The sequence below is a fragment of the Catharus ustulatus genome, chromosome 3, assembly GCF_009819885.2.
Source record: "Catharus ustulatus isolate bCatUst1 chromosome 3, bCatUst1.pri.v2, whole genome shotgun sequence".
Lineage (NCBI taxonomy): Eukaryota > Metazoa > Chordata > Aves > Passeriformes > Turdidae > Catharus > Catharus ustulatus.
Genome location: NC_046223.1, coordinates 93039595 through 93058518, shown reverse-complemented (window position 1 = coordinate 93058518; position 18924 = coordinate 93039595). Strand labels below are relative to the sequence as shown.

The 18924-nt window shown below is 35.6% G+C and overlaps 1 protein-coding gene across 15 annotated transcripts in view; it reads right to left on the bottom strand.

Annotated features, from left to right (window-relative positions):
• The window catches only part of DST (dystonin), a 295125-nt gene that overhangs the window by 38843 nt on the left and 237358 nt on the right, over nucleotides 1–18924 (bottom strand). For all 15 annotated transcript variants that reach the window (XM_033054020.1, XM_033054008.1, XM_033054006.1 and 12 more), the window contains 11 exons: nucleotides 17791–18032; nucleotides 16619–16825; nucleotides 12923–13042; nucleotides 12633–12740; nucleotides 10666–10884; nucleotides 7535–7738; nucleotides 4475–4706; nucleotides 3900–4126; nucleotides 3107–3229; nucleotides 2278–2379; nucleotides 193–294 (listed from right to left, as the gene is read on the bottom strand). In XM_033054020.1, the coding sequence (XP_032909911.1) occupies nucleotides 193–294; nucleotides 2278–2379; nucleotides 3107–3229; nucleotides 3900–4126; nucleotides 4475–4706; nucleotides 7535–7738; nucleotides 10666–10884; nucleotides 12633–12740; nucleotides 12923–13042; nucleotides 16619–16825; nucleotides 17791–18032 (1886 nt within the window). The remainder of the gene's footprint in view (nucleotides 1–192; nucleotides 295–2277; nucleotides 2380–3106; nucleotides 3230–3899; nucleotides 4127–4474; nucleotides 4707–7534; nucleotides 7739–10665; nucleotides 10885–12632; nucleotides 12741–12922; nucleotides 13043–16618; nucleotides 16826–17790; nucleotides 18033–18924) is intronic.

Below are 18924 nucleotides of genomic sequence, written 5' to 3'. Positions count from 1 at the left end.
ATCTGGAATAGATTTTTAAATTAAGTGCATTTTAAAATTAAAAGTTTGCAATAAAATATTTGAAAATTTTCATGCAAATTCTTCTTTACTAAAAATTGAAAATAAAAATTACATTTGACTCAAAAAATACCAAACGGCACAGAAAAATACAGACAAATGGAAATATAAACGAAATAAATTGCTAGTTCATACCTTAAGTTCCTCTGTTTGCTGCTTCACTGTCTCCAGATCTGTTCCAACTGGGGACATAGATGCCAACTTGCTGCCAGCAATATCTACCCAGTCAAATAATGCCTGAAAATCACAGTATGATAGTTAAGTGTGAGCAGAGAATTGCTGTTATTTTTGAAAGTTGTATTAAGTAGTATGTCAGAATTTTTCTCCAGAGAAGGTATTGCTGCACTCTTTCAAAGAAAATAATTTTTCCAGCAAAAACCTTACTTCTTTGTCATACAACAGAACAAATACCCATGTAACATTTACAGGAGTGTGAATTCTGCTAGGCTGGACTTCTATTAGCAGCAAGATTCTGCCAGAACTATTCATGCTGAATAGCAATCTACTTCTTATGTAAAATCTGCAATTTTCATGAATCCCCAAAAGGTAAATACAGGACAAACTCTGTTCTACAGTTCTTGGGAGTGAAAATGGAAGGTGGTGGATAGCACCTTAAGTGAGGATTACAAACAAACTTCTTTTGAAGAAAGCTATTTGTGTAAGGAACATGGAACTACCCATTCAGTACATACTAGGCAGTGAAGGACCATAACTGAGTTAGAATTAATCTCTATAGGATAATGCAGAGTGACTTAAAAAAGATAAATAATAAAAAATAAATTATGTCTCCCCAATTCTGATGCTTTGTGGGTATTCCTTTTGCTCCTGATACAATGCAGAACCTCAAGAATACTCTACATGGATTAAGAACCCCTGCATCAATCTGAGCAATTGCACAAGGAAAAAAACACCTCCAACTAGGCTCTTTTCCAGCTGCCTATTATCTGTGAGATACTATTAAGGAGAAATGCTTGGGACAACCTTTTCTCCCTGAGAAAAGGAGAACTATGCCCAATGTCCTCAAGAGGGTGAGGTAGCTGCAGTTAACAATCTGTCCATAATACTTTTCATATTGTCTACTGAAATGAGTGTAAGACAGCACTTAAATACAGTTCTTTCACGAAGTAGCAAGTTTGTAGGATGTACCATGTTCAGCTACAGGAAATAGAAAGCACTTAAACCAAAGAGTGGTGATTCTAATTGTCTAATCAATCTCTGCACAGTAGGAACACGGGAGAACCCAGAGAAAAATCCATAGTGATGATGCACTGCAAAACAGGCATGTTGCATTAATATGAAGGAGTGGTCTGCTGCTTGATCTGCACCAAATACAGAAGTAATTGCCCTCAGTGTCACATGAAATTCCAGTTTTAAAGATATAATGAACCAGGGAAGACAGTAATTCCACCAAGAAAAACAATCAAAACCAAACCACACAAACAAACAGCTTCAAAAAACCCAACAGCACACACAGAGAAAAGATCATCGTATCAAAGGATAGATTATGCTGGAAGAGACCTTTAAAGGTCATCTGAAGTACAACCCCTCTTTTTTTAAAAACTTCATCAGCTCTAGGAAGCACAATGTACAAGACATTGTAAAACTGCTGGAATATTTGCCTACAGATTTAAAAAGGGAGTAATCTTCTAAAGTATTCTTAGTATAATTTATCCTATCACAATAAGTATAATGGTTTAGTAACATTATGTTAATAATATTTTTCCTTAAAATACTCAAACATTTTACTTATAAATAAGGTGGAATAAAATGTAAGTGCTTTAACTGTCTTCCACTCAAAGAAAATAGCAGCAGGTGAGTACATAGATCTGTACTCTGTTCCTTTCAGACCACAAAGATGTGTCATAACTTTAACTGCCTTGACTATCACAAGAAAATGTGAGCACAACTACTATGAATGTGTGGTGCCAAAAAACCTCTGCTCTTTTCAATAAACAAGGGGGTATTAATTTTGAATCTAAACACAGTGCAATATATGGACATGAAGAAAACAACCCAACATATGTATTCTTTAATGCAAAAAAAAATCCCAACAAACCAACCCTAACCAATCTTGAGAAAAAAACCCTGCCTACTGAAGAAAATGGTCACTACAACCAGCAGTAACTACTTGTCACCTGCCTAATCACATGACACTTTTTACTGCAACCACATTAAATCCCACTGACTCAAGGCTGGGTTAGGTCTATCACATCATTTTACCTGTAGTCCATCTTGGTATTGAACAGCTGCCTGCATAGCTTCCCCAAGCTTATCCACACGTTCTTTCCATGTTTTGTTTAATGCATCCCAGGCAGAATTCAGCTGCAAGTAAGCACAATTTACTCCAATAGACAAAAGAATTTTACTGCTATATAATATGCACTTACTAACTCTTCACTGAACAATAATACAAATAAACTAAGTGTGACTAGTTCACATTTATTCCATATTAACACTCTTGTCCTCCCTGTCACTGCATAACTAGTTTCTTTCAGAATTCAGTAGAGTTTCTGGATTACAAAAGCTGTAAACTTCAATCCCGATTGAATTTTTTTATTAACAGAGATATACTACAGTTAATAGAGGAAATACTACTAAATCATTTGGAGTTGCATCATCATAATAAAAATAGTTTGAAAGAATCATATATTGCTGATCACTGCAGAAATAAAAAGTTCTTTACAGTCATCCAAACAGGATAGTCTCAGTTAAGAGTCTCACTTGGCATGAACAATACATATCCAAAATTTTTTCTAGCATGACTTTTGCAAGAAATAGTCACCTACAACATTAATTAGTGAGTATTAAAAAAAAAAATCTCTCTTTTACAAAAGTCCAAAACATAAATTGATGAAATAAAATAGTGTGTATATTCTAATCTAATCTAAGATTCAGTCACTCAAAAGTTAAATCTTACTTTACCACAAAGACTTCAGTGGTGTCTCACTTTTACCACAAAACTTTTATTTTCAAAACTTGTTGGGTCATGGGGAATATACCAATTTCAGCTGAGTAAGTAAGCAGACCTAAGCATCTGCATTTCCCATACCTCATCTATACTCTTGTTGACAATAGGTTTGTCAGGCTCTCCACAAGCAGCTCTCAGCTCAGAGCCAAGGCTCACAACTGCTTCTAGTTCTTCTTGTAGTCCATCAATTTCTTCTTTAGCAGCCTACCAAGAGAAAAAAAGCCAATACTGCTAATACTGGATTTAATAACCTATGTACAGCTTGCCTTCAAGATAGAACACAGCAGGATTCATTCCACCTTTGTTTTCTTTCAAGTCACTTGGACTTGCAACTGGATGCTTAGAAAATAAGCATCTGTTTGTAGTGTCAGATGAAATCAGCTGACATCAGTCTAAATTGTAACAATGGTTTAGGATGCAATTTTGCAAGAGATGGGAAAAACAAACAGGAAGTTTAAAATTATATTTCTTTAATCAGAGTGTCTTCTTTGTCAGAGGTTATCATTCAACCTTCAAACATTTAACTATCAGTATAAATAATTACAGGCTTAGAAGATAATACATAGGACATACTACATTTGTCCACCCTTCATTTAGATGTTACATACTACTTGAGGAATCTCAAGTATGTACAACTTTTAAAAGTCTCAGTGAGATGGTCATTATATACATATTTACAAACAAATAAGGAAATGTAATGACAAGCACATATTGCATGCTTGTTGCAATTAAGCCCAGATACATGCTATTAACTGTAGACTCTTGAGATACCATTATTGTAAATTTCTACACAATTATCCCTCTTAGTCTTTACAAAATAATATATTCTCCTCTGCATACCATAAATAAAGTCAAGAAAATACATTTTACTGACCTCTGCAGCTTCTTGCTGCTGCTTGACTACAGATGGGTCAACTCCAGGTCCCTCTAGTTCTCGAATGAAGTCCTGAGTATCTTTAATAGTAGCTACAAGAGCCATATGATCACACCAAAACTTTTCAGCCAGTTCCATTACATCCAACAGTTTGGCCTCTCTTTCCTCAGTCAGGGTCTGGATGTCTTCCCAAATTAGGACCATTTGGTCTAGTTTATCTTGAACAGCTAAACAACAAAGGAACTAGATTACTACCTTGGCAAACAATTCTTGGTCATAAATCTCTCTACAGTTCTACAGCAGAAACATATGTGTACATTTTAAAATTTAGACTCTAAAATATTTCTTTGCAGAACTCCTTATAATGTTAAGTGGAAACAAACACAATGGCCTTTAAAAATAAAATAAAGGTCATATCCACAATGAATTATTCTAAACGAAAGCTTTGTTTTTATAAATCTTAAGCAGCTTCTCAAGGAGAACATTCCCCAGATTAGAGGTCATCAGAAATGAAGAATTTTATATGCTGCAGCTTACTGCATTTCCACTACATGAAAGTTTTCTCAGTCTATTACCTTTAGCAGACATATCCTTATCAGCACCTTCTGAGCGAGCAATCATTTCCTCCCCTCTCTGTTTAAGTGTCTCATACACTGGCTGAAGTTTTTCTAGATCCACTGACACATTCTTATTTTCACTGATCTGCTCTTTTATCTTCTCAACCTCTGCTGAGATGGACGGTGGCTGCCTCAGACGTTCAACTATGCGCTTCAGACTCTCAAGAGTTGGATCTATCTTGTCATGAAACTAGGAGGGTGGTAGAGGGCAGAAGGAAATGGCAGACAAATTAGAATAAAATAAATAAACAAAACCAAAACAACTAAAAAATGGCATCTGAAATTATAATGGAAAAAGGCATTTTACACCTCTATCCAATATATGTATGTGCAAATTGCAATACCTCCCTCTAGGCTCTTTTAATATCTAAATTTAAAAAAATAACCCTGCAAAATAGTAGGTTCTTTCAGATTCAAGAATTTTGTAAAATTCAGGTTCAGTCCTGAGACACTCCCTCTGAGGCTACTATACATATGAAACTCATGTAGTTTGTAGTTTTAGAGAGCCATGGCTTGCTGACTCCATCATTTTAGAAAGATACGTACTTTTCTATTAAAAACATACATTTTCCTGTTAGGACCAACATACTGATACACAAACTCTGATTAAGGTTTTATAGGTAAGGTCATGCAAAAAGATATTTGTTAGTGGCCAGGTGGTGCTTGCTGGTGCACTGAAGGTTTGCTACTTTCTGCAGCTAAAAGCACACAACAGTGGATATTCTGTACCCTTTCATGTTTGACTGAGCCCAGGTAGGTGCTCAGAAACTCAATTACAGCTGTGTTGAAGTGGTTCAGCCTTTAGGATAGCTCCAAAGTTAGCCTTTATTATATGCTTTTACATTCTCAAATATCTCACACCACCATGCCCCTTTCAAATTAAAGAAACTGATAAATTGTGTGTGCATTAAATGACTCTCCAGGACCTACAAAAAGCACTTCTGACAACACTTGGAAAAGATACTAGAAAAAACATGGCAAAACCAGATTACCTTATGTGAACAAATAACTACATCCTTTCTATTCAAAAGAATATACACAGGCAATATAAATATAATTGCTTTTTCCCACCATACAACCACTTCAAATCTGACTGTGTGGCTAACATTACGGGCCTCAGTGTTTTTGTTAGAAGTGTGAATATCATACAGGCCAACAAAGTGTGCTATGAAAGAAAAGTAGACTTCCCACATTCAAGACTTCCGAGAAACTGATTATAGCAACAAAACCATACAAAAGTGATAAAAAACTGAAATTAATTTGGCAATATTTGGGTCTAATTTTAGGATATATATTACATTTTAAAGTTGTCAGTGCATTCAGTGGGCCTCCTTGTTCTCAACTTCAACAAATAACACAAAGTGTTTTAGAACTTAAAAGGAAGAAAATGCAGGTCATAACAACCTCTCATTCTAGCTTCATACATTATGTCCTTCCTTTGATACACAGTGCAATTTAATATAATTTCAAACCTGAAGAGTTAAATAATTACTCTTCAAGGACTGTCTAGACAAACATTGACATAGACATCATAGTACAGAGATCTGATAATATATATTCACATATCTTCATAAAAATAGATTATATAAAATTACATTCTGTGGACATTAGAATGTTTTGCTTTGCCATCTGCATATACATTCAGGTATATAAAATGAACCATAAAGTATTGCATAAACAATTCAGTAATTTCCCAACATCTGATTATATTCTAGGTGTTAGCAAAGAATGCATTTCTAAGTCTTGCTTTCTGTACTCAGACAGTACAACTTGTTGATGTCTACCATATACAAAACAAGGACTCTAAGTAAGTATCTTGATTTTCAAATTGGCAGCTCCACATATGGGAAGGAGTAAGCATTTATGACAAAGAAAAAGAGAGGATCTAAATAATCATGCATATTTCAGAGGTGTGAATAAGGAAGGTGCTTAGAATGACTGAAAGTTTATCTATTAAATATTTATATACAGAACATATAATATCTATAACCAGTTCAAAAGCAGGATGATACCTGATGTCATTTAGTTTTGCTTCACATTCTTAAACTCAGCTGCAGGGGTTAGGAATATGACATTAATTATAATGACCTGACAAAAATTACTTAGAATGTAGAATTGGTAAGATCTTTGAGGTATATTCCTTTACTTAGTATTTAATACCTAAGCAGAATATACCACTTAATTTTCAGTGAACAGAGGAAAAAAGGGGAATTTCCTATAAAAACAGCAGTATAGAACAAAGTATTTTTACTCAGTTTTTCATATGTGTTTATGTACAAAGTTTTACTGATTTATTTTCTGAATCTGGGGTCAAGGAAAAGAATTTCTGAGTGAATTTAATGACAATTAACCCAATATTTAACTGTTGCTAGAACATGGCATTTGACAATACTCTACTGAAGTTCATTTAATAGGTTGATGAAGCTAGAATATGCAGCTTGTGTGGACTTGACCTGAATTTTGTGCTGCAGACATTTTGTGACATCTAAGTTTCCTGGTAATACTTTCCTGTAACAGTTTCAGCACATTATGTTCAGTTCTTTGGAGTCTGCAAGTGAAGAGCCAATGCCGCTACCACTGCTAAACTACCCGTTAGTGCCACTGCTAACTCTGTTAACTACAGCTGTTAATTCCTAGAAAAAACTATACCCAAGATAACTGATCAAAAGTGAACATTTGCTTACAAATGAAGCATCAGCTGGTAACAGACCAGTAAGAGAAAATGAAAGTGAAAATCAAATCCCACATTTTTGGCCCACTACATTTTTTTAGTTCAAAATTAAGCAGCTGCAACATTTTTCAGCGGCTGCTAAGTCCTAATACTGACCAATATATAAAATTATAACCCCTCGAGATACAGAAAAATCAATACTATTAGCAGTGATATGAACATTCACAGACCATTAGGTTGAAAAATCCAGATGAAACAGTAGCTTAGTCTTGATATATCCATGTAAGATGACAATGTGTATTTTTCCATTGAATGAACCCAATTATACTTTAAACCTTAATTGATACCTGAGTACACTGAGAAATGGCTTCATCCAGTGCCAGCGCTCGCTTTTTGACATCTTCTTTAATTTTACTGTAAAGGGTGTCAGCTGCCACATATTTCTCTTGGATAGAAAAGCCTTCTCCTGGGCTCAGCTCCAGCAACTGAGGCCCAGTTTTGTTCATCTTATCTATATGAGGCTTGTGCTCAGCAATCAGCTCACGCAGTTGCTATAACAAATGAAACAACTTATCAGTTTCTTACACTTACACCACCACATTACAACTGTCCACACTTCCAACACATCCAGCTGGCAAGAAATTCCAAACAAATACCTTTCATCTTAATGTAAAGCAGAAATAAAGTTAATGACTGCTTTTCCAGTGATCATACCCATTCCAACACAACTATCCAGGCATAAAACACCAGAACTAGACACACACTGGAAACACTCTGGTAGGACATATGATTACAGGCAAAATACAAGATGCTAATTATGCATATGATGCTAACAACAGACATTGCCCATCATATTTAGTACCTATAATGACAGAAAGGGCAATGATATTCCAGACATGGGTGTAACACCACCACATATATACTTTTCATGTTGATACTGGTCACTTGCTGCAAAGCCTTTCATTGAAGAACATCACAGAAAGAGGTACCAACATTGCAAGAAAATTAATTCAAATTATCCTTGATTTAGGTAGAGGAAACCAGCACAGGGAAGGGTCAAAGAAATCAGTGAAAAGGGCAAAAGGACAAGCAAGGGTGATCAGTAGAGACCTACCAACCTTGTTTACCTGTCTCTCCTTCTGGCAAAAGACCCCTCTGCCTTTATAACAGAGCTATTATTCAACTTATACTATGTTTAACAAGTAATTGTATTATTTTTTTATCTCAGCTGTCTATTTCTTCTCATCATCCACCCAGAAGTGAAAACTGTGCTGAAGACTGTGCAGGGGCTTGTGGAAGTGAAATGTCACAAGGTCTCTTCCAAGTTGTCTAAGGATTTCAGATCTTCCTGCTTACACCCACAGAACTGACAAAAGGTAAAGGGTTTTCCTTGTGTGAGTAACCCCATCCTTCCCCCATTTAATTTACTTTCTCATCTCATCCCTTTCTTTTCAGAACAGTCCCAGTCTTGTGAGGCACTGTCCGTCTCAGTGCTGTGAACTCCATGTGTTTCTATCCAATAGCTCCAGTGCAGCAACATGAGAGGCACATGCCCTGCTCCTCCCAGCTGAGAGTCTGTTTAAATTAATGAAGACACAGAAAACAGCCTATATCAGTCTCAGTGTAAATAAGTTCTCCTCTCTTCAACTACGGTCCTTCCTTAAAAAGGAATCCAGATGCTGGCTTTCTTCCTTGCTCCTCCCCAGAAGAGGAAAGATTGAGGAGACTGGGAAGACAGCGACACAACTCCTCAGTCCCTCAATGACAAAAGAGAAATGAAAATAACCCGCTCCCCCAACTCTAACTACTTACTTTGAATGTAACTCAATTTGTACACCTTGCCACAAGAAAAATAATGTTGATTAGCTTAGAGGAGGAAAAGGAGATTATAAGAACAGTTTGAAAATTTTTAAAAAATAATTTTTTATGGTTTACTTTTGAGCACACAGAGATGATTTGACACAAGGCCACAAGAGTGCACATTTCTAGGTCTAAACCTTATGCTAATACTCTGGCAACAGCTCATTTCAAACCAAACTAACTGCAAGTTACTCACATAGAATACACTCTGAATTCCACAGTTTGGAAAAAAGATAGTAATCAGTAAATACATCAGAACAGAAACATTAGGTTCTCATTCACATTGAGAACTACTTTTTTTTTCTTCTTCTTTTTTATAGAACAACAAATGATTTGGTCTTCTCCATGATCTGCTATTGGGTAAACAATCCTAGCAAACAAGCATTTCAGAGCAGATTACGTGTTAAAAGTGCCTGGCATTAATCTTCTATTTAACAAACAAATCTCAGCTAATGGCATAGCCTGGGGACAATGCAAAAATAGAAGCTCATCTGAAAGGCTTCTCATAGAAGCAGCATGATTAAAGTACACGAGGAACAATCTTGCAAGGAAAGCAAGCATGATATGGTTCACAGTGACTAATCAAGGTAGTTTGTAAAGCTTATGTTGTATAGCTAGTCTTAAGAGAACATGTTTGTTCATTCTGGACATAATAGAAAGACAAACGAGTGAACCTGGTGTTTACCAGTACATAAGAGTGGCACATTTCATTAGCTGGTCTCAAAGTAAACAAGACTTTGAAGCTAGGGTTCATGCTATCTAACTTGAGTCACTTAATTGAAGCAGCTAAAATAAAAAAACCCCACTAGTTACTCCATGCTTAGCAGGGAGAAACAGGTATCTCCAGTGGCCATACGGGTTTTGCATCTGCCAAAACAAGCAGGTTTCTAACCTCAGTGGGATGCATCTGATTCCATGTGATACTAGACCTATGAAACACCTCTATTTTTATCCAAACTGATTATATATTCATCTAAGAGAACCCATACAGTCTACAACACTGCCACCTCTATTTTGTAATGCTATGGTAAACAATTATTTATTTTAATGATTACACAGCAAACGTTCTTGACACGATAAATTGCCATGGGATTGGTACTTAAGGAATCAATTCTTGGCCCTTTAACTGTTTATCTTCCTTAGGTAAGTTTAGTTTCAATGCCACCAGCAAAACAAAAGCCAAATTTTTTATACATATGTAAGATCAGCATGTCCGTATCTCTATACAGACTGTACCCCCTTTAGTTTCTTGCTCCAACATCCCATTTGTGTTCTTTCTGTTTTATTCCAAAACTGACATTAATATGCACTTCTAAATATACTACTTAACTGAAACCTTTTATGTGTTCAGTTCTCTCAGTACAATGGCAATCATTATCCTTTAACCCTCTTCTATACTTCCACAACACTTATTACCTTCCCCAGAGACTTTTGCTGACATGCACAGTTTGGTAAACAGCAGAGACATGACTGAAAATGTATATACTCTGCATTATTATTTTAATTTTTTTTTAACAGAGTTTTCAGTTTTAAGAATTTTGCAGAGTACTCCGCAGTTTTAAGCAAAATACTTCCTGGCTTTTAACACTTTGTTTTTCAAAACTGGCAAAATGCTTACCCTATGTTCTTCTTGTTGTTGCTTTAATGTTTCATATTCAAGGGCTGGTGCAGGAAGCTGAGAGATGATCATTTCTGTTTCAGTTAACCATGGCCAAAGCTCTTCATAAGTCTCCCAGAACTGGTTAACCAGAGACTGAGCCCGTTCCAGCTGGAGGTTTCTCTCTGAGTTCATTTGACAGACTGCATCATATTTCTGTAAGAGGCTTTCAATCTTTTTCTGAAAAATAATATGAATTTTTAAAAAATATGTTTTTCATGTGTCTCTTACCTTCATTTCCAAACATTCTTTGATAATTATAGCACCAATTCACAGTGAATAAAATTTCAGTTTTGATGTTTCCACAGTATCACTGTTTAGGGTGGACAGAATCAACAATGAGGGAGATCAGAATTTGACAGAGTACTTGCAAAATAATTACAATACATTTAACAATACTGATATTTACAAATAACACTTTACTCATAGAGCTTTTAGTCAAGCTGCAAATGATGTGACTGTAGACCTTAGCCCAACTTCCTTACTGCAGACACTTTTCTTCAGTGACACTTGGCAAAAACTAAGTTTTCCACAGCATTTCTGAATCAAAGCAAGATGAACAGTACACAAAATCTGTAGGGATGTTTAGTTTGGTTTGGTGGTTTTTTTGGTGGGGTTTTCTTTTCCACTCTGGCAAGAGAATAGGATACACTTTTGTGACTGTCATTCACAAACTTGCAATAGAAACCACAAAACATTAATTTCCAGGTTAGCATACATTACTTAATGAGAATGTATTGCCGTTAATAACAAAGATAATAGTGATAGAACTATAAGGCTTATATATTACAAATGTAATGAATTTGGGCATGTGATAATAAATGAAAGTATCAACTAGCTATACGATCTATATTTTTCCTGTGGAAAACTGCCCTTATTAGCATGTTCATGAAATATAATATGTGACAATGCACAGAAATTCTAGCCTTGGAAAAACCACATATCTGCAAGACATTGAATGTGAATAAGATTTTTTTTATTTTGGCAGAACAAGCAATCCTTTCATTTGTTATGTCTTGCATGTAAATTAATTATAGAGATGCTATCCAGAGGACAGAACATAACCTTAACACACAGATATAGAGTATTTTTGACAAATAAAAGTATTTAGTAGAGACTCATAAAAACGTGCTCTGCCTTATGACTACAGTTTCATAGACAGAACATCTCATCTATTTTAAATTCACTTAAGAGCAAATCAAATTTATTTAGAGATCCTGCAGCAGAACACAATTATACCAAAGTGTTTTTTTTCATGGATTGGAAGGACTGAATCTACACAATATATCTAGCCTCACTGTAATTTAGCAAAAATTTCCCAACCCCACAACTAATCATTCCTAAACACCAAGAAAAATCCATCTCTACGTTTTGCAGCCCTGACATTGGGTTCTCTGTGCCTGTGTGTAATAAACAAAATCATAAGAATGCCTTTCATGGGCTGTGATGGATGCAATAATCTTGGCAGGCAAGGTCTTCATGGAAATCAGCAGAAATGAAAGTGAAGATTCACACTGTGGTGCAGAGTTGTTGAATTCAGCACAGAAATGCTCATGCCCGGAGCATCACTGATCCAAAGGAACTCAGAAGACAAACTGCCAGATTCCACACATCAACCCAGATGACTAACACCCCTTCACTCAATCATCTATAGGCTAAACTGCTATTTACTATGGATGAGGATGATAAATGGGGCTCCAAATTAGTGTCAGGCAAAGAAGCAAGTACACAGTGTTTGTTCTTTTAACATCCTGAAGGAAGGGGAGCAATACAGAACAGCATTTCCTCTAGCATTACAATCCCCAGGCAGGAAGTGACTGTCATTAATGCTTTTTCATTAGTATTTTTTAAAAAAACACTACAGGAATCCTTCCACTTATACATTGTCTGCATATCTGCCACTGCAGCTGCAATTTAAGGAACTTTACCTTCATCATCTGTTTCTCTTCTTCAGTGCACGTTTTCATAATCTTATCCCCAGATTTAACGAGTTCATCTATAGTATCTTTGTGCCTTAAAATCTCCATGGTAAAAGCCTTGAAACACAATAAAAATTCGTTAGAATAACATTTTTTTAAAAAAAGTATTTGGAGCAAAAACTGGTTTTGAAGTGCATTAATTATGATGGACTGAAAATTAAATCATGCCAGTACATTTTCTAGATGGAGAGTGTGCCGGCCAATAATTAACATGACAGTTGGAAATGCATTTCTTTTACCTTTTGAACTTGCAGCTGAGCAGTGGTCTGGTCTTTCTCAAGCCTAATATCACCCAGAGACATCAGTTTCTTTTCTGTTTCTGCAATCCAGGCAAATTCAGCATCAGCTGCTTGATCAAACTAAATGAGGGAGACATGAATTAGTTCAGCAGTTCTACAGACATGAAATTAGAATAACAGTTTCAAAAATTTTAAAGAAGATTAAACAACATATTTTTGAATTTTCAGAAAGATGGCAGCTCAATTTCCATTTGAGGTTTTTAATAAATGAAATGCAGCGCTCAAAATGGTTCTGAGGGATTGTAAGACAAGCAGCTTAGTTCATAAGCATGACAAAGCAACAGAAGCAAATACTTTTTTCCAAAACCCACGGCTCTCTAACAGTCATAAGAAAATAAAAAAGGATTATAATCTCGGAGTTTTAACTACACTGCTTGTTTTTATTTTACATGTCTTTTTCATCTGTGTTTATTATTACTGCTGGTGTTGCAATTATCCTGAGACACAGTTGTTTGATGTTACCCTATTAATCTGAAGAGTTGCTTTGATATTAAATGATCAAGGCAAAACAATCATAGTTCCAACTAAGTGCAAAAACCTCACCTCAGATTAAATGCAAAAGGTTTTTTTGAGCATTTGGATACAGCCAGTACTTTTCCTAAAATATTAACTTCTGACTACATTTAGTCAACATTTAAGTGTTTCAGAAATTTCCTAAAAGCACTAATGTAATGGGAGGACCCGTTCATCACTAATTTGCAAAGAAAAACATGAAAAAAGAATGTGGGGATCTAAGTCTTCTGAAATGTGAGACCAATTTTTAAAAAATGAATCATATTTTCAATTTTCTCTTCAGATCATGTTTATAGGCATGCATCTTAGCACACAAATGTTGCAGCACTCAACCAGGGCAGCTTTGAGCCTAAGCCATAGAGAAATATTACATGGGATGTATCAGATGCACATTGTAGAAACTACTAAGAATTTATTGAATTCATCAAAACTCTGGCCCCTCTCCAAAATTAACCTAAATATAGCCCTGAGTTATTGTGAAAGTCTGTCAGGATGCTTTAGGTCAGAACCTACTACTTGTGCTGTTGATGCCCACACTTTCCTCAGAAATCTCCTTCTGAGACACTCTGAGTCATACTTGTCTTTAAAATATGCTGGTCTGCGCCTTCATGGCTGTAGATCATAACAGCCCTGCTCTTTAATATAAACGGAATTTACTTTAGTCACCAACTCAAACTCTCAGAGGTTAATCATGAGTTCCACAAAATGAAAGAAACAGTTGTGAGAAACAGTTCTCTATGAGTCAATCTTTTTCAGCCTTTATAATTCATTTATTACGTGAAAGAGAACATTATTTTACACTATATGTTATTTCTCAGAAAATAAGACTCGTCCTAAATACTGTGACATCCTACTAGAAAGGTATGTTCTGAAATAATCAGTATTGTAAACATTAGCATGAAACACATGCATCAGTGGTAGTTAAATCCTGGCTTTAGAAACTACAGTTCACAATCAAGGTGTTCAGACGTCCATCTATTTACGATAGAAGTGGAGAAGATGATTCCAAATGTGTTAGATGTACAAATTAACTGCAGTGTGACTTCCTGATACCAAATACTCATGGGTATGTAAGCAATATTGAGGAAATATTAAATGGAAATAACAAAATCAAGGCATGGCACTGAAACTTCTAAGTTAAATAGCATTGAGGAAGGGAAGAACTCTAAACTCAATTTGCTGAAGGTATAGGATTTCCAATTTGTGATGCTTAAAAACAATATTAAGGAATAAAAAGCATGAAATTGGCACTCTCTGCATCAAAAATTTGAAATGTTCCCTTCCCATTATACATGGCAGTTACTTATGAGCCCTGAGCTGCACTTTGAGTCACTATAAAGTCATATACTTAATCCCCATGCAGTTTAACCAAGCATAGTTCATTGTGGTACATTTTCTTCTGATCAGGAATGATTGACTTCCGAATATGATGATGCTGTGATTTTCCTCATGAATGCTTTCTAAAGCACTCTCTATGGCTGCTTTAGAGTGAAGAACAAGCCCAAACCAGAATATGACCTTGTATTTCCACATAAGACTCCTTCACTAGAGGACCCCACAAAGACCTTCAGTCTTGAGAAATGAGGACTAAACCATGCAGCTGAATTTGTATCTACTATCAATCTGGGACCATTTTGCCCAGCTAGTTAAAAACTCTGGGCATTGCATTTCTCTATTATTCTTCCAGCTTCCATTCACAACATGAAGCTACTCTGCCTAATAATCTATGTTTCTTGGTGTATTCCTCACCTTGGTCCAGGAATATCTCACACAAAACCCACACTTACTCCTCCACCCAAAACTTCTTAATAGTATAGACACTTCAACAAGTTGCAACAGTTGCAAACTTTAAGTTGCAAACTTAAAGAGCACTACCTTCTCCAAAAGTGTTTTTTATTTTGCACAGCTAAATGGGAAGTATTTTATCCGTTACTGGAAGCACATTAAGCCACCTGACACAGTGCATAGGAGTTTATTGTGATGATGTGGGGTGGCTGAAGTAGAGGTTAGAGGTACGCAGGGTGACAGTGCAAGGTGCCCTTTAAACATGACCTAGTGGAATACAGCTCTGGATTTTTTATGTCTGGACCTGAAACCAGTCAACTTATGCCAGTGGATGCAACATACTCATGGAATTCAGAAAATCTGAAGGAGAGCCAATATATAATCTCCTATCTCACCTTATCACTCATTCAAAAAAAAAATAACACCCTTCATTTTTGAGGATTAGGTTAATGAAACCAGAAAATATTAATTAGCAAACACCATAAAAAGAAATCTGTTGTTATTTTTAGGCTCACTTAGAAGAAAATCTGAATTACTGCCAGTCTCTTTTATTCAGCTTTTAGCTAATTTTGAAAGTATCACACATGCTTTCTCCTTGTCCTGTTATAACTGTTTATAGGAATTATATAGCAAAAGGAGAAATCTCCACCATAAAAATATTTTTATGTCTGAACTGGAAAACTCTGTTTTCACAATACATTTATAAACTGGCTTAAATATGAGACTACTTAGTGACAAAATTAGAGCCCAGTTCTCAAAGTATATGTATAGAAAGGTTCACATATTAAATAACTCAGGTTTTGGACCCCAAGAAGGAAAGCATTGTAGATATTAATAAAAGCAAGCGTTATTTAAATCCTCCACTACAGCTTGAAAAAGGTCATTCAGTTTTTAATTGTGTAATGTGCAGAGGAGCTAGACAATCAGCTCATGCCAAAAAGGTGTGGCCAACCTAGCAACATCAGTGTCACATCCAGAAAAGGTGGCTCAGGATCCTTTTTATTTATTTTACTTAACACAACATGATGTACAAAAGATGTGAGCCACTCAGTTCTTAAGGAAACTCGGACTTAAGGAGCCACAGGATAGTAACAGCAATTTTACCTAAAATATTGTTGTTTGCATCAACAAAAAGGGAGACAACCACAACAGACTGCAGATTAAAAGATTTCTGGCATTCATATTTTAACACTGGAGTCCCATTTCATTCCCATTTCATTCAAATGGGCCTTTTGCTGCTCAAGCACAATAAACTTTTGGCACCATTCTTAAAGGACAGCTCTTGTTCAAGTACATATGGCCAGGGACTGTTCCTGTCCAAAGAAGAGTTTCCAGTACCTGCTGGGATCGCAGGATGGCAGCATCAATCTCATCCACTTTCTGAGAGATCGTGTCACTCACTAATCTGTACCGTTCGTTGTCCTCCGTTATCATCTTGTCCAGCCCCTCCCTGGCCCTCCACGGCACCAGCTCCAGGAAGGCACTGCCAACTTCATTCAGAGTGTCCACTAAGCCTTTGTTGTTCTTTGCTTCTTTTTTCAGCTCCTGTAAAAGGCCATTTAAAACAATCTAACCATTCAAACATGGCAGTATATGAATGAAACATACACAGTTTGCAGTTTTTTCATTCTTTCAACTACTGAGTCCAGAACTGAAATGTTTACACAAACCAAAGGGCTAAATTAGAATACTTATTTTCAGCTTATTTTCAGCTAAACTGTATTAGCTTTTTGATACTGTAAGTTGTTTGACAGAAAAGTAGGTGATTCTTAAGAGAATTTTCCACAGAATCTAACCTAAATATATTTCTCCATTCAGTACGACTGTCTGAAAATTTTATAAGAATTGTTACTACTTCATGAAGCATTCAAAGAAAATAAAACTAGTGGATGGCTGCAAACTACAACTCCATAAGGAACTAAGTCATCAGCAAAAGAAATCAGCACACAATATAGCAAATGAATTCCAATGATTTCTGCAATGACTGGATTAAATTTCAAGCACACGTTCACACAAAGAATGAGTTTTTACCTGTACAGAACTCCCCATCTATTATAGAAATTTAATAGAATTTTTTTAAGCTTCCACCCTCAACATTTTCCATACCATGCAATATACACCACATTTTTTCTTTTGAAATAAATCTTGTTAAACAAAATTAGTAATATATATTTAAAATGCTGACATTTCACAGGATTTTATCATGCCACAGCTAAAGAACTAAAATAACTTTGTTTGACAGCTTATGAAGTTTCCCAGTCTTAAGTAGCTCCTCCAATAAAACAAAAATGTTGCACTACTCTCATGCTAAAAATAAACCTCAGCCCAATTTCGTAAGGGATTTTAACAGATGACTGGAAAAAGTTTGATTCCTAACTACTGTTACATTTAGTCACATGATCTGATGCCAAAATTAATTATTTAAAAAATTATTTCATATCAAGCATAAATTAACAGAAAACCTCATCAAATCACAAAATAGTAAAAAATTCACAGGTTCTAAAACCTACTTTTTGTCTTTCTTGTACTTGGCTTAATTCTTCACCCTTCGGTATTTGAGTTTCATATGAGAGTAACTCCATCTCTACTTCATCAAGCCATTTGCAGAGTTCCTCATGAGTTGAGTGCAGCTGGCCTGCAAGCTGCAGAGCCTGCTCTAAAGTCTTGGATACATCAGAACTTAATTTTGTAATTTCTTTGTATCTCGCTTTAATGCCTTCCAGTTTATCTTGAACAATTACAACTTCATCACCTAAAATATTAAAGGAATGTTATTTTCCATGATCACAAATATTAAAAAGAAAAAACAAAACCACAACAATAACAAAAAAAACTAAAATCCCAAACTTCACATATTACAGTAACCTCAGTATTTAATTTATAAAATAACTCAAACAAGGTAACAAGGCCAATCCTCAACTGTTGCAAATTATCATACCACCACTAAAGTCCACAGAGATACAAAGCTTTAGGATTAGTCCTTCTGTCTTTTTTCTGCTTCACTAAACTATTACAAAGTAAGGAGTTAAATCCAATTTTAATCAGAAATGTTCATAAAAAAAAATCCACCCTTAAATTCACAATATTTCTTATAAAGGCAAAATAAAAGATATGTGTTACCGAAAATGTAAAGAACAAAAAAAAAAATCTACATTACTAACTAGACTTTCAATTGCAGTAGATTTTGACATCCCAGTTCACCGTCATTGCTGTACATTTGAAACACAACTCAAAAGGCTAAAAGAAAAACAATGCACTGAAAATTTATTGTTCAGATTTCACCAAAGAATATGTGCAATGTCAAAGTTTGGAACAGAAGAGGATAATACTACCCTGCACAAACATACATATGTCTCTAAGGGCTCAAGAACTTTACAAGTACTGGAAAATCTGGACAGATGTTGAGCTACAGAACAGACACATTGTATAGAACTGGAATGCAACTTTTCCCACAATATTAGTTCCCATGGCCACAGCTTTCCCCTTGCAGTAATAGGTAGTCTAATATCTTGCTCATCTGTGGATGCCTGCAGGGAATTCACTGTGTCCACTGCTGCCAAACAGCTCTCCACTATGAGTAATGTCCATAACTCGCCATTAGGAAGGGAATGCAGGTTCACCAAAATTATTTTCCACTAAAAATA